This window comes from Xenia sp. Carnegie-2017, unplaced genomic scaffold (assembly GCF_021976095.1).
Source record: "Xenia sp. Carnegie-2017 unplaced genomic scaffold, XeniaSp_v1 HiC_scaffold_16, whole genome shotgun sequence".
Taxonomy (NCBI): domain Eukaryota; kingdom Metazoa; phylum Cnidaria; class Anthozoa; order Malacalcyonacea; family Xeniidae; genus Xenia; species Xenia sp. Carnegie-2017.
The window spans coordinates 11,197,273-11,210,849 of NW_025813469.1; the positions used below are offsets into that span (position 1 = coordinate 11,197,273).

Consider the following 13,577-nt stretch of genomic DNA (forward strand, 5'->3'; position numbering starts at 1 on the left):
ACTTTAAAATTTAATACAATAATACAAATGTTATGGTCATCAGGTCATATATAGATTGCTGTGTTGTAGAGACATTTGAGAAAGCAGGCATTGACTCAAAATTTGTAATGTCAAATAGATAACAGACGCTTTCTGAGCTCGTAAAATTGAATTTGTATTAGATTCTCTCGGTGTTTCGGAGCGAATTTGATGACGATTGTCTTTGTCTTCTAAATCGAATTCCCGACTGTTCAATTCAATATTTTCCGCTGTTGTTGCTGTACTTGACTCAGAATCGGATGTCGACATGTTTCGTACAACTTTTATATTAATTTCAAAGCAATATATAAAGAAATGTTATTTCACACTATGTTGTTTTGTATGCAGCGCATTCAAGTTTCCTTAAATGACGTCACAAACCTCTCGTCTTAAGTCCCCTCAGAGGCGCGGAAATTTCTCAAAAGCAAGCTAATTCAAACCGCAAAAAAAACTTTGTTTTTATTTTTTTACGAAATTTTCTTCGAAATCATATTTTCCACAGTCTAAACTTGAAAAGTTCATCGAATTTGGAAAGGCTGTATGTGCACTTTAAGTTTATACTCCGAAAAATTTCCCCTTAAAGCCAATGAAGATGTCGTGATGAGCAAATCCGGTATGGTGTAAAGGTCTTCTTTAGTGCATAGTTATAAAATACCTTACATAATAACTTTTTTCCATTACCTTTAGTATGTCTCCCTCTGGTCAAGTGAATGAACTATTCCACTTCACAACAAACATCAATCTGTCAAAGTTGGTTTCTGTCGAAGTTTTTGTCGGTGCTCAAGCAGTAAATAATATGAGGAAAATGAGGTCAAACTATTTTACAAATCTTCAACTGAATTATGTGATAAGTGATCAAGTATTGGCGTTGATGGATTCTTCAAACTGGTACAAAAAAGCTTTAAATTAAGCTTTTCGGCAATATTGAAAAAACATCATAACTCCTGGAGAGCCATTGTAATGTGTGGACTTCGAAAATGCTTTGATTGTCAAATATGTAAAAAGTTCGATGTCATATTAAAGTTTATAAATTTTGTGTTCAGGTTATGACAAGAAAATTAAGGTTTATGTTATTCAAAGACCATTTTTAAGAATTTTCGTTTCCATCATGCTTACATTGCGTGCGAAGACTGGGCTTCACTGGCATAAAAATGTCCACAAACGTAGACTTTCAATTTTTTGGTTCACTGGCACAGTACAGGAAATATAAAGTAGGTCCAGTTCGCTGTGCAACTGCCTGTTTATTTAATTAGATTAATGGCTGTCCTTAGTCATTTCTTAATTCCTGTTGTGTGATTATGGTAATCACATGCGTAATAATATATGCGCGACACGAAAAAATTCAATGGAATGGCTGTACTGTATATTTAGTATACTTTTTCAATGGTTTAACATAATAAAAGGCCTGAGATCTATTGGCCAAATTTGATTTTTTTACCCTACTAAAAAAACACGTATCTTCTTCGGTTCGCTACATATCACTCATGTTTCTTTTCTACATAAAGCTACTTTTTTATCATTTCCTGGGTTCTACTTGGTAGTTACTATATGATACCAAATTATAATTTATATAAATCCGTTTGTATAATTGTACTTTGGTTATCTCTTTTTAAAATATGCAATTTACAAATAATACAATTTTATCTTAGTAATACCGTTGAACTAAAATACATGCAACGCTGCCAGCAGCAAGAAATATTTGTCGTTAACAATGTGTGAAACACTGTTAACGATAAATATTTGTTCACTCAAGGAAGAACACACAAAACCAAGAAAGAAAAACACGTAAACGATTAAACATGCTCGCTAAAAAAAACAAGCAAAATTGTAAGTAAAAGATTTTTTGCGAAGACATTGAACATTTGTTTGGCTGATAGTATAACAAGAAAAACACATCAAACATATAAATGCTTTTGTAGTTTCGTATTTTAATAAAAACTATACCCCCGAAACACCTTCTTTTTTGTTTTTCATTCTTTTTTTAATCAAAACCGGTTGCTTTGTAATTTTCTCTACAAAAAAGCAGCAGTTAAAACAATTCACTCGCCGAGACAGAATCGTCTGGGATAAAATCTCGTGTGTTTGGATGTAAAATTTAACTTCGTTTGGTTATTAGGATTATCTACTACAGCTAGTGTTTCATGTATCATAGTTCAACGAGTAAAACGCAGGTATGTTATCTAAAATATTAATAATATCGTGAACAGGTTTGGTTCAGTCCCATTAAGATTTAAACTCTCGTAAAGCAGATGTGCATTCAGTACCGACCTCGAGTAACATGACTTTACTCGCGAGTATCGAATGGCGAGTGGGCGAGTGACTCGCGAGTCAATTGCGAGTCACTCAAGAGGGACGAGTTGCGATTGAGCGAGTCACTCGCGATGCAGTTGCGAGTCCCTCTCGAGTGTGAGAAGTTTGCGAGTGAATAAGTGACTCGATGTTTGCGAGTGGATAAAATAACTCGCAAAAATTTCTTTCTCCAGTATTTGAAATCGACAAACATAATCTTAAATGTAGTGACAAGTAAAATTCGTTCAACATTTTGAAGGCAACGGTTTTATATCTTTTTATGAAACATGGGAGCAAAACGACTATTCATTTGAAGCAATAATCGGGACCTAATGACGTTAAAATCTTGTGAATTTTTTTACAAAAGTATTTTAATAACTTCACATTTTTCATGGCACAAAGGCACAAACGTTATTCGTAAAGCGGTAGAGACCATAGAGAAATGTAAAGTAAACGGCACGCAATCAATGAGTAAATCTAAATAGCGCTCAATTATTTTCTTCTAAAAGTCTTAGATTATGGACACATATAATCTTAGGAAAGAATGCATTAAAAAACGAATATTCTTTAAAGCCAAATATTTAAGGAATGTAGCTATGCGACAAGGGTACGTATAATCTTTTTAATTCGATTCTGAAAGAACTTCGTTGACCTGGAGTTTTGGATGTAGTCGCTATTGATATAAAGGCCTTCCTATACACATGGTTTTCCTATACCCGTGGTTTCATATCGTTCTTGCTATTAAATGTTTATGGCCTTTGTCATTAGGTCCCGAGGTATTGCTTCAAATGAATAGTCGTTTTGCTCCGATGTTTCATAAAAAGATATAAAACCGTTGCCTTCAAAATGTTGAACGAATTTTACTTGTCACTACACTTAAGAACCTGGAGAAAGAAATTTTTCCGAGTTATTTTATTCAGTCGCAAACAGCGGGTCACTTATTCACTTGCAAACTCTCACACTCGCTCAATCACAACTCGTCACTCTCGAGTGACTCGCCCACTCGCCATTCGATACTCGCGAGTCAAGTCATGTTACTCGAGGTCGGTACTGTAGATTCTTAATGATTCTTTCTGCAAACCATTGTCACTGTACCAAAGTAACCTTCATAACCTACATTCATAGGATTATGACATTTACTTTGTTTTACCTTGATTTGACAAATATCGAAACGTCGGTAATGAGCTGTTGGCATAACGAAAATCAATATAATCAGACGCTTTCCAACCAAATTTGTCGTTGATCTCATTCTTCAAAGAATCTTCATCATTTTTTCTCTCCTTTACTACAGTCACATACAAACGTGGTTCTGGGTTGAATGTTATCCCGCAATATCCATTTATCCAAGAAAATCTACAAAACAATAATTCCTTATTTAGAACATACATCAAGTAGGAAAAGACATTTATTTTCGGTAAACTGTGTGATTTTTACTAAAATATAGCGTTGTATAACAATTGAAATTTCATATTTGCATGTTTTTAAAAGCAAAAAACTTAATAAAAAAACGTTTTTCAGAACAATTAAACACGTGTCAGTCACTGCTTTGAATCATAAGTGCGAGAAATGGTTGAATTCATTCTATATTTTACAGAAAACGTTTGTCGTGCCTAATTACGTAGCTATACTTCACGACTTTCTAAATGTAAATACAACTTATAATTGAATGTATCTTATGCTTGCACAAGAAACCTTTGCAAGCATTTTTAAAAATTATTTACAAGTCTCAAGTGGATTTTTACTTACTGTTTTAATTTTTCAGTGACGTCTTTGCGAATACGGTAAAAGTCGTCAAGAAATCCTCCGGTGAAATTGTGATCAAAATCATCTTCATCAGAATCTTCATCATCAGAATATATTTTGGACACATCGTTCTCACTCAACATTTCAGGAGCATCTGAAAGACAAAATTGTAATTAAAACACAATTGTAATTAAAAAACGTAAATATACTTATTTCTGTGATATTGGCCCAGTACCATATTTTTGCAATTATCATGCAAAAACGATGACTTTACAATTTTTAACCATGTTATTAAAAAACTTAAAAACTTAAACAAAGCAAGAAAATCACACTCTTTTTTTAACTTAAAGTTACATTTAAAACCGATTTTTTACTAATTACATTACAAATTATCTTGAAGTAATTAAATGCACCTGTAACTCTGTGTACATATCTAACAGGATGGTTGTAGCTACATGTCATTCTAACTGATTATGATTTGAAATAAAGCAAAATAAAACAATAGCAGTATTGTATCTTCTTCATAAGAACATATTCGTGCCAGATAATAACAGATAAAATAAAATATAAGAAATACCTTCTTTTGTCTTTATAACACCAGCTAAAGATGTGATGCATTCAGCATCAGGAGCTTCACATGGCAGCATTTCTACAATTTATATTTTAAAAAGTGTCAGTAAGACAAGCTTCATAGAAGAAGATCCCGGCTTACGGTGTACACTTTGCTCAAATGACTAAACAATTTCAGTATTTTTATGGCCTTATCCAAACATGGGGGAGCATGAATGTTTCAAAATTGAGCCAGGTGATTTTTACGCTTTTGTTATGATGAGCAACATTCCTAATGGGTCAATCAGACCATCTAAACAAATGAAAACCATTTAGTTGTAGTTTTATAAAATAAAAAAAACAAAGGATAGTGTTGCAAGTATTATATAAATAAGGGAAAGTATGAAAGCTAAATTCACCCAAATAACATTGCTAAATTTTCCTAAATACATAAATATGAGTCAAAATATTGGCAAAACTTCTTACTCTAATACCTATATGTTGCTTAATGTATCAAACATAATCTTCTGTGCATATATATTTTGTATTGTTTCTAAAATGATGGCTTGTATCGTTGAATGATTACAGATTTACATTTTGTTTCTCATTGCAGTGGCCATATAGCAAAATAATGATTCAGTGATGTTTGGCAGCTCGTCACTTAAAAGGGGCAAACATTTTATTGCTTTAAAAATAAATATTTACCCATGATGATAATTGTTCTAAATATACACAAATGTAGTCTTCCTTTTATGTACATTAAAACCAGTGATAGCAAATTGAAAAGCTAGGCCTAATAAATAATGCAAGTCTATGTGCTGTCCATGATCTTTCATTAAAGAGAATACCTCTTCATGGTGATCTGAGAAGTTGTGGATCTTACAAACATTCTTGCTTTAAGACTGAACGTTTTAAAAATGCATTTTAACACTAAGTATGAATTGAAGTAAGTAAGTAGATACCAGTTTAAATTGTTTTATTGGTAGTATGAATAAAGGAATACCTAGGTATTATTGTTTATATAAAAATATGTACCTATAGTATTAGTTATATGGTTTTTTATTAGTTAGAACCTTTGTAATTTAACCATAACTGTTACAAAAAGAGTTCACGTTTGCTGGAACTTCCAAAAGCAATAAAAAGGAAAGGATTCTTCATCCAATATAACCAATAGAAACTGTTTCATGTGCAATTTCTCGCAAATTTCTGTGCGAATGTTTTGATCATTTATTTAGGTTTTTTATCCCTAATCGCAACAGAAATACAAAAGTAGGTTTTAGCATAACATAGATGAAAAGAAATGCAATTACATACCTGATTTCAAAACGAATAACCTGAGCAAAATATGAAATGTTCCACATAAAATTGCTTAGCAATGGCGAAGTCTACGAAATTAGTTGATTGAAATTGTAATCGGTGACGTTTCAGCCTGATAATTATTAATTTAATCATGTTTGTCTCCCCCCTGTTCGAATATTTATAATTTTATCTTTTTTGTCTTTATTTTGCTGCACATAAATGTGAATACAAAACTAGGGGTTGGTAATCTTTTCCTTTAACGTCCGTGTTTATCAAACGTCGACGGGGAATTTCAACGTATTTTCTATCTTCAACTTGTAGCGATAAGCAAATAATTTCGTCTACTCTTGGATTAATTTTGATCCTGAATTATATGGGAAAACGTATGAAATGGCTTGTCGTCCTAATAATTACGTCTCATATGGATATGATGAATCAAGATTTGAAAGCCTTGTCAACGTTAATTTTTATTGTCCAATATGTCTCAATGTCATAAAAGATGCCAGAATGTGCCACAATGAACACATCTTTTGTCGTAAATGTATTGAAGAACATCTACGAGTTAATGAACAAAGATGTCCTCAATGTCAAGATAATTTGACTGTAGCTACACTTCTTCCAGCGCGTGTTATAAATAATATGATTTCAAAGTTAAAGATCAACTGCCACTTTGCTAGTCGTGGTTGTCCGGAATTTATAAACGTTGAAGATCTTGAAAGACATGTTGAAAATTGTGGTTTTGCTCCAGTGTTGTGTTCTAATGAACGTTGTGACAAGGAGATAAACAAACGAGACAAGATTAAACATGAAACTGAGTTATGTGAATACAGAAAGATTCCTTCTCACGACTTTGAAGAGATTAGAGAAATGTTTCAACGAAATTTTGATCATGTTGAAAAAGTGAAAATGCAGATGGTTAAAATAAATGAAAAAATGGATCAAGATAGAACTGAAATAAATAAAAAAATTAATGATGTATCTGGTCAGTCTACAAAAGAAATAATGGAATTAAAGAAAGAAATGATGGAATTAAAGAAAGAAATGATGGAATCAAAGAAAGAAATGATGGAATCAAGGAAAGAAATAAAAGATGTTCAACAAAACCTTTCTACAATGACCAAAGAAATGAAAGCCATGATGTTTCAAATGTTTGAAAAGAGAATATAAGTGAACAACATGTTCAAACATTGACATCATCAATTGAAATGGTGATGAACTCAGTAAAAGGTGATATTTTGATTGCTGGGGGTTACCAAATCAGGAGTGTTGAAATATTTTCATGGAAAGAGGAGAAATGGTTTAACATTGCATCAATGGAAAATGAACACAGTTATGCTTCATCATTTATTTATAATGATAATTTATTTGTTGTTGGAGGTAATGAATGCACGTCAATTGAGACATTGAATTTTAAACAGTTTCCTTTGACATGGAGGATATTTCCTGCAAAGCTTCCTTATGGATTTAATGGTCATCAAACTGTTGTTTCTAAACAACATATCTTTCTCATTGGAGGATACATTGTTGATAAAGGACCATCAGATTTAATCAGTGAAATAACAATAACAGGTACAACATCTTATGTTTTGAAAAGGTTGTGTCATATGCCTGAACCACAGGATGGCCATGGAGCTGTTGTTGTTGATGATAAAGTTCTTATTTTTGGAGGAGAGGAAAAAGATGGCAAAGTTTTGTCCAGTGTTTTGGAGTTTAACCCAAGGACTCTTACATTTAAGGAAATGCCTCCATTACCTCATCCATTAAATGCAATGGCAACAGTTCGATGGAGAGATCAAGTTGTTCTTCTTGGAGGTTATGATATAGAAGAAAGTTTGAACAGTGTTATCATGTATGACAATAAGACAGGTAAGATTACAGTCTTACCATCCATGTTGGAAAAGAGAACATGGTGTTGTGCAGTTATAACTGGTGATACAATTGTTGTCATGGGAGGTTGGGATGATAAAGGTGAAGGTCTTAAATCAGTGGAGTGTTTTAAAATGGGAAGCAGTTCTTCATGGACATATCTTCCTTCAATGAATGAACCACGATATGGAGCCATTGCTGAAATTTTACCTTTTGGGCAAAATTATTTATAAGCATAAAATATTCTGTAAATAATCAGATCATTATAACTCAGCAAAACTTTTTAATATTAAGTTGAACAGTAAATATTTAAAGTTCAATATGTAAACCTTCAATGTTCTTACAGCCTTTGATTATTATAACAAATTACTGGAGACATAACTGAATTTAATGTTTTACAATGAGGTAAAACATAAATTAAAGCTTTTTGTTTTTGTTTCAGAATTTTCAAACTATACACTGTAAGGGTTTGACAACTTACGTTATTTTACACGCATATTTTTCAGGATTTTTGTTGTCTTTTTTTAAAGAAAAATTATCGTATTTTTAGTGATATAATTATTATTTGGAATTCTTGTTTGTTTTTTACATATTATTACTTTATGTAAAGGCATGTTTTCGTAATTGAGATGATAGTTGCCTACATTTGGTAAATATAAAATATATATATAATTAATTATACAAAGTTAGCGATGCACGGTCTGTTACGATGAAATGGGGAGAGTTATCGTTTGTTTAAACTATTTAAAAGTGATTTTTTGGGCCAAGTATGTTGAGAGTTGCAAACCTTGTCAAAATATAAGACCTCTAAGACCATATATACGTGGAAGTCACGCGAGATAGCGCGCGTGACAAACATTGCACATGAGTCATGAAATATATTTAGTACTATTTGAATAAATCGATTGCATGAAAAAATGAAAAAATACAAACAGATTTCTTTCTGGGCCGCCTATGTCGAAACTCGAAAGCAAATGGCAAAAGTATATTTGTTTACATTCATCCGGGACCTAAATTTCCCCCAGCTCCGCGTCCCCATTATCTTCGGTCTCGGGCTTGCACAGATCTGATCTCGAGTTTTCCCAAGGATATCCTCGGTTTGCATAAGCCTGTGCAAACACAGTAAACATCTTTTATTTCTTAAATGTCATGAGTGATCAATCAATTTTAGTATCTACTGTATTGCGTTGTTTATGCCTCATATCTATTCAGATTCCAGACGTTTAAAATCATACAGAAAGTTAAAGAAGTTCCGAAAGCTTCTACTTTATTGTGATTGTGCGCTCCCCCTTATTCCGTAAAAATCCCCCCGAAATTGTTAACAGACAGACACAAATCGAGATATCACCAGTATATAGGTCGCTTGGGGGAATGGGTCGAGTCATGTCAAGAATACTGTTTTGATACCCATCAGGCAGCAACAAGGAAAAATTGTGTCTCATGATTTCACATTCAGTTCCTTCTTGTAGAGTTGTATTAGTTTGTCGATCGATCGTCCTCAATTGTTATTGAAAATGTTTCTCCTCAAAAATATCTTGCTGTGGCATGCTAGCTGCAACTTCAAATCACAAATGTGTAAAAAACGACAATAAATAAATTTTTTTCAATTTTTTCAACGTTTTTCCACTGCCAAGAAGCAAAGCAAACATCAGCCGCCGAAAAAAACACACATTACTTCAAGGGGGAGCTTGACAAAATTTAGATGTATTTTTGGCTTTAGCCAGTCATGGGACAAAACTATAGAAGTTATCGTTCCAGATGTATTTTAGTTAAATGTCTCAATCACTGTGTCAAAGTGATATGAGTATCCCCATGTTTTGCGTATCCCAGTCCTTAAATCATTTGAGGTTTAAGCGTCCCCAGCAAATATGGCTCCCTTGTTTTAAGTATCCCTACCCGACCACCCAACGTTCACAAATCGTTTCCCTATGCTTGTTCCATTATTACGTTGGTTTCAGAGGTTTCCCTACAGTGGATTTCCCTTGACCTAGAAGGAACAACAATAGACTTTTTTTACACGTCATACAACATTGAGTAAAAATGAGTAATATCCTCGTACCTAAATCACAAAATCCCTAGTGATTTAAGTACGGGGATACCCAAATCACGGATTTACTAATATCACTGTCATAACGTTTACCTCAGTATGAGCCCGCAAGTTGGCGGTTTCATATGGCGGTACTCACCATTTTATCTGGTTTGCAGTTTCCGCTCTTTTTGACGTTCTTAAAAAGAGAAAGAGAATAGGAACACTTAAGGATGATTCGTGCATTTATTGAAAAAAGCACACATTATCCATTACTACTCACATTTTTTCCTTCCATTCTCAATTTCCTTGCAACTTCCAACCGCAACTTTCTTCAAAAAATGATTCCGAATTTGGATTCCGAAGAACCTTTTTAAAAAAGAAAGTTGATTAAGTGATTACATTTTAAAATATGTAATATGTATGGTTTAGTTCAGGGAGGACGATTTGGACAACAACGCAATTCTTACCGTATTAAGGACATTATAACCAATACCAGTCTGGGAACAATTCTGACAAAAAATTCACTCCATTTTCTACAGTTGCCGAGACTGTATCAACTTCCTTTTCACCAGAGTATAGGTGCCATCGTTTGATATACGAGTCGTATTGCTTTTGTGTACTTTCTCTCCAAGACTACAGGACCAATTTGGCAGCCCGGCCTGAAAGTCCACGGTCATGGAGAATCATCCCGAGATTAGACATAGAAGTAGAACCAGCTTTGGTTATAGTGGATGAACCAAGCTTGGTTGGCTGGGTTGAGTCAAAAAAACGCTTTGCCAGTGGCAGCTGAATTGGCTCCTGGAGTAACATTCTCATCACTTTGGGCAGCCAAGACTGAGTCGGCCAGTTCGGAATCACAAGCAGTCCTGTTGCCTTGTCTTTTTGAATTTTTTTTAAACTTTTGGAAAGATACTAAAAGGTGGAAATGCATAAAATGAATACTTTGACCACGATATATCGAATTTATTGGCATAAGCTTTCGGATCTGGTTTAAAAGCCACAAAAGACTTGAATTTATAGTTGAGCCTTGAGGCAAATAGATCAATATCACGTGTAAACTGAGCACACTGTATTGCCTGTGACAGGATAGCAGACTCAAGGGCCCACTCACTGGAGCCTGAGGCCCTACGCGACCCTTTATCAGCAAGGGTATTTGTTATCAGGAATATGCAAAGCGGAAAGCCATACCTTATTATTTAGACACCAATCCCATACTGGTGGACAATAACACGTTTAGCAAATAGAATGTTGATTTCCAAATTGAGAAGAATTCTATCATTGCAGGTAAATAATTGCTCTCTAGGCGATTTTGTTTGCACAGGGGGTGAGGAGAATTCTATATGTGCTTCTGACACCATGTCTAAAATAAATTCATCTTAGGTTAGCAATTTACATTTCTACACATAAGAAGCCAGTCTACCGGCCTTAAATTCAGTAACTTTAAGTCGGAAAAATTTAAAAGAGCAGGTATAAAGAGGAGGCAAAATCTAGTACCTGTAATGTACATAAGGTTTTGACCAAATCTTGTGTACTCAAGGTTTTGTCTTTTTCCATTGTTTCTTGAATTGGACTCCATAGCCTTACCTGCTCCATGGGAACGGTCCGGCCTCCCACGTCTTTCCCCCAAAAAAGAACTTTGGTCATTTTAAAATGGATGTTTCCAAGATTCTTTGCTTTTAATAGGCTGTCCTGAAGACCGTGATGAGGCCATCGCTTCTCCAATCTTATTGGATGCTTTGATGTTGTTAATTTGAGCCTGGAACTTTTCCCCAAATAGAAACTCAGTGATTGGTCCCTGTGGTGAGCAAATAGATGCAAATTCCTTATTTAAACAAGGTTTTATAGCTTGTCTCCGATGCATAGACAATTGATGGGGTAGCATGACCAAGCAATGCCAGAGTATCAGTATTTATAGTTAGCAGTTTATCTGTATTTAAATCAGCTGTACCCGAATTGGGTTTGAGCAACAACTCAGCTGAATGTGCGAGGGCTGTGCTTGCTTGTGGAGAGCACGCGCTCTCACGTGACTACTTAGCGAGCAATAACCAATGATGAAGAAGTAGAATCCAGTGGGGACTCGATCATCACCCCTCTTGATACAACACTTTAAAATTTAATACAATAATACAAATGTTTAGGTCATCAGGTCATATATAGATTGCTGTGTTGTAGAGACACTTGAGAAAGCAGGCATTGACTCAAGATTTGTAATGTCAAATAGACAACAGACGCTTTCTGAGCTCGTAAAATTGAATTTGTAGTCAGCATCTCCAGGTGGTAGGGAGAGTCGACGAAGAAGAGCCAAAACTATCAACAAAAATTGCATACACGAAAGATCTACAATTTTTAACAAGAAAATTATGAAAAAACTTTATAGAAAAGGACAAGGAACTAAGGGATGATCGAATAGGAGATAAAGTAGGAATGAATTGCTCGAGGGGTGTGGGACAGGGGGTGCAGACCTCTCCTAGCAAATGCTGAAAGAGACGCAGGAGGGTGCTGATTTGCTTTAAGTAAGCAATCATGGATTCAAAGATAGATGCGGAATGAAAAAATGGTTCGGTTTCTAAGTTGCTGTGCTAGATAACACAGTAAATGACAGTTGTAAGTGGATACGTATGAAAACTTTGCCTCGGGAATAGTTCTCTTCATAAGTAACACCGCACTGACACAGTGTTCCGTAAGAAATAATAAGTAAAGACCATTATAGTAAAGGATTTTTGTTGCAAGAAAAGGCAGTGAAATTGTTCAACGTTAGAAACACAATCAAATAGACTTAATCTATCAACTTAATAAGTTTTTACTCCGAAAAGTTTCCCCTTCAAAGCAAATGAAGATGTCGTGATGAGCGAATCCGTTATATTGTAAAGGCCTTCTTTAGTGCATAGTTATAAAATATCTTACATAATATCTTTTTTTCCATTACCTTTAGTATGTCTCCCTCTGGTTAAGTGAATGAATTATTCCACTTCACAACATACGTCAATCTGTCAAAGTTGGTTTCTGTCCAAGTTTTTGTCGGTGCTCAAGCAGTAAATAATTTGAGGAAAATGAGGTAAAATTATTTTGCAAATCTTCAACTGAATTATGTGATAAATGAAAAAGTATTGGCGTTGATGGATTATTCAAACTGGTACAAAAAATCTTTACATTAAGCTTTTCGATAGTATTGAAAAAACATCATAACTCCTGGATAGCCATTGTAATGTGAGGACTTCGAATATGCTTTGATTGTCAAATATGTAAGAAGTTCGATCTCATATTAATTTTTATAAATTTTGTGTTTTAGTTATTACAAGAAAATTGAGGTTTATGTTATTCAAACATCATTTTTAAGAATTTTCGTTTCCATCATGCTTACATTGCGTGCGAAAACTGGGCTCTAGTGGCATGAAAATGTCCACAGACGTAGACTTTCAATTTTTTCGTTCACTGGCACAGTACGGTAATATACAGTAGGTCCAGTTCGCTGTGCAACTTTCTGTTTATTTAATTACATTCCTGGCTGTCATTAGTCATTTCATAATTCCTATTGTGTCATTATGGTAATCACATAAGTAATAATATATGCGCGACACAAAAAAATTCAATGGAAAGGCTGTACTGTATATTTAGTATACTGTCTCAATGGTTTAACATAATAAAAGGCCTGAGTTCCATTGGCAAAATTTCATTTTTTGACCCTAATAAAAAAAAAACGTATCTTCTTCGGTTCGCTACATATCACTTCATGTTTCCTTTTTACATAAAGCTACTTTTTTATCATTTCCTGGGTTCTACCTGG

The 13,577-nt window shown here is 34.2% G+C and overlaps 2 protein-coding genes across 3 annotated transcripts; one reads left to right on the top strand and one right to left on the bottom strand.

Moving 5' to 3' along the window:
- Positions 1–1,359: 1,359 nt before the first annotated feature.
- Positions 1,360–6,011, bottom strand: LOC124437457. 2 transcript variants are annotated; one of them, XM_046987435.1, is made up of 5 exons: positions 5,914–6,011; positions 4,628–4,699; positions 4,054–4,204; positions 3,458–3,660; positions 1,360–2,030 (listed from the first exon to the last, which is right to left on the bottom strand). In XM_046987435.1, exons 2-5 carry the CDS (start codon positions 4,695–4,697, stop codon positions 1,957–1,959), a joined length of 498 nt encoding a protein of 165 aa, XP_046843391.1. In that variant the 5' UTR covers positions 4,698–4,699; positions 5,914–6,011; the 3' UTR covers positions 1,360–1,956. The 2 variants fall into 2 exon arrangements, with proteins under 2 accessions (XP_046843391.1, XP_046843392.1); XM_046987436.1 differs by having other exon boundaries at positions 1,360–3,191.
- A 1,092-nt stretch (positions 6,012–7,103) lies between these two features.
- Positions 7,104–7,997, top strand: LOC124436068 (gigaxonin-like). The gene has a single exon (XM_046985995.1). It carries the CDS (start codon positions 7,104–7,106, stop codon positions 7,995–7,997), a length of 894 nt encoding a protein of 297 aa, XP_046841951.1.
- The last annotated feature ends 5,580 nt before the right edge of the window (positions 7,998–13,577 follow it).

Excerpts from the sequence above, each read along its gene's own strand:
- LOC124437457 (XM_046987435.1), bottom strand. The coding sequence starts at position 4,697 with ATGCTGCCATGTGAAGCTCCTGATGCTGAATGCATCACATCTTTAGCT. Across the intron at positions 4,205-4,627 it reads TGTTATAAAGACAAAAGAAG|ATGCTCCTGAAATGTTGAGT; the intron begins GTATTTCTTATA and ends TTTGTCTTTCAG. Across the intron at positions 2,031-3,457 it reads TCGATATTTGTCAAATCAAG|AGAAAATTACAAAGCAACCG; the intron begins GTAAAACAAAGT and ends GCTTTTTTGTAG.
- LOC124436068 (XM_046985995.1), top strand. The coding sequence starts at position 7,104 with ATGGTGATGAACTCAGTAAAAGGTGATATTTTGATTGCTGGGGGTTAC.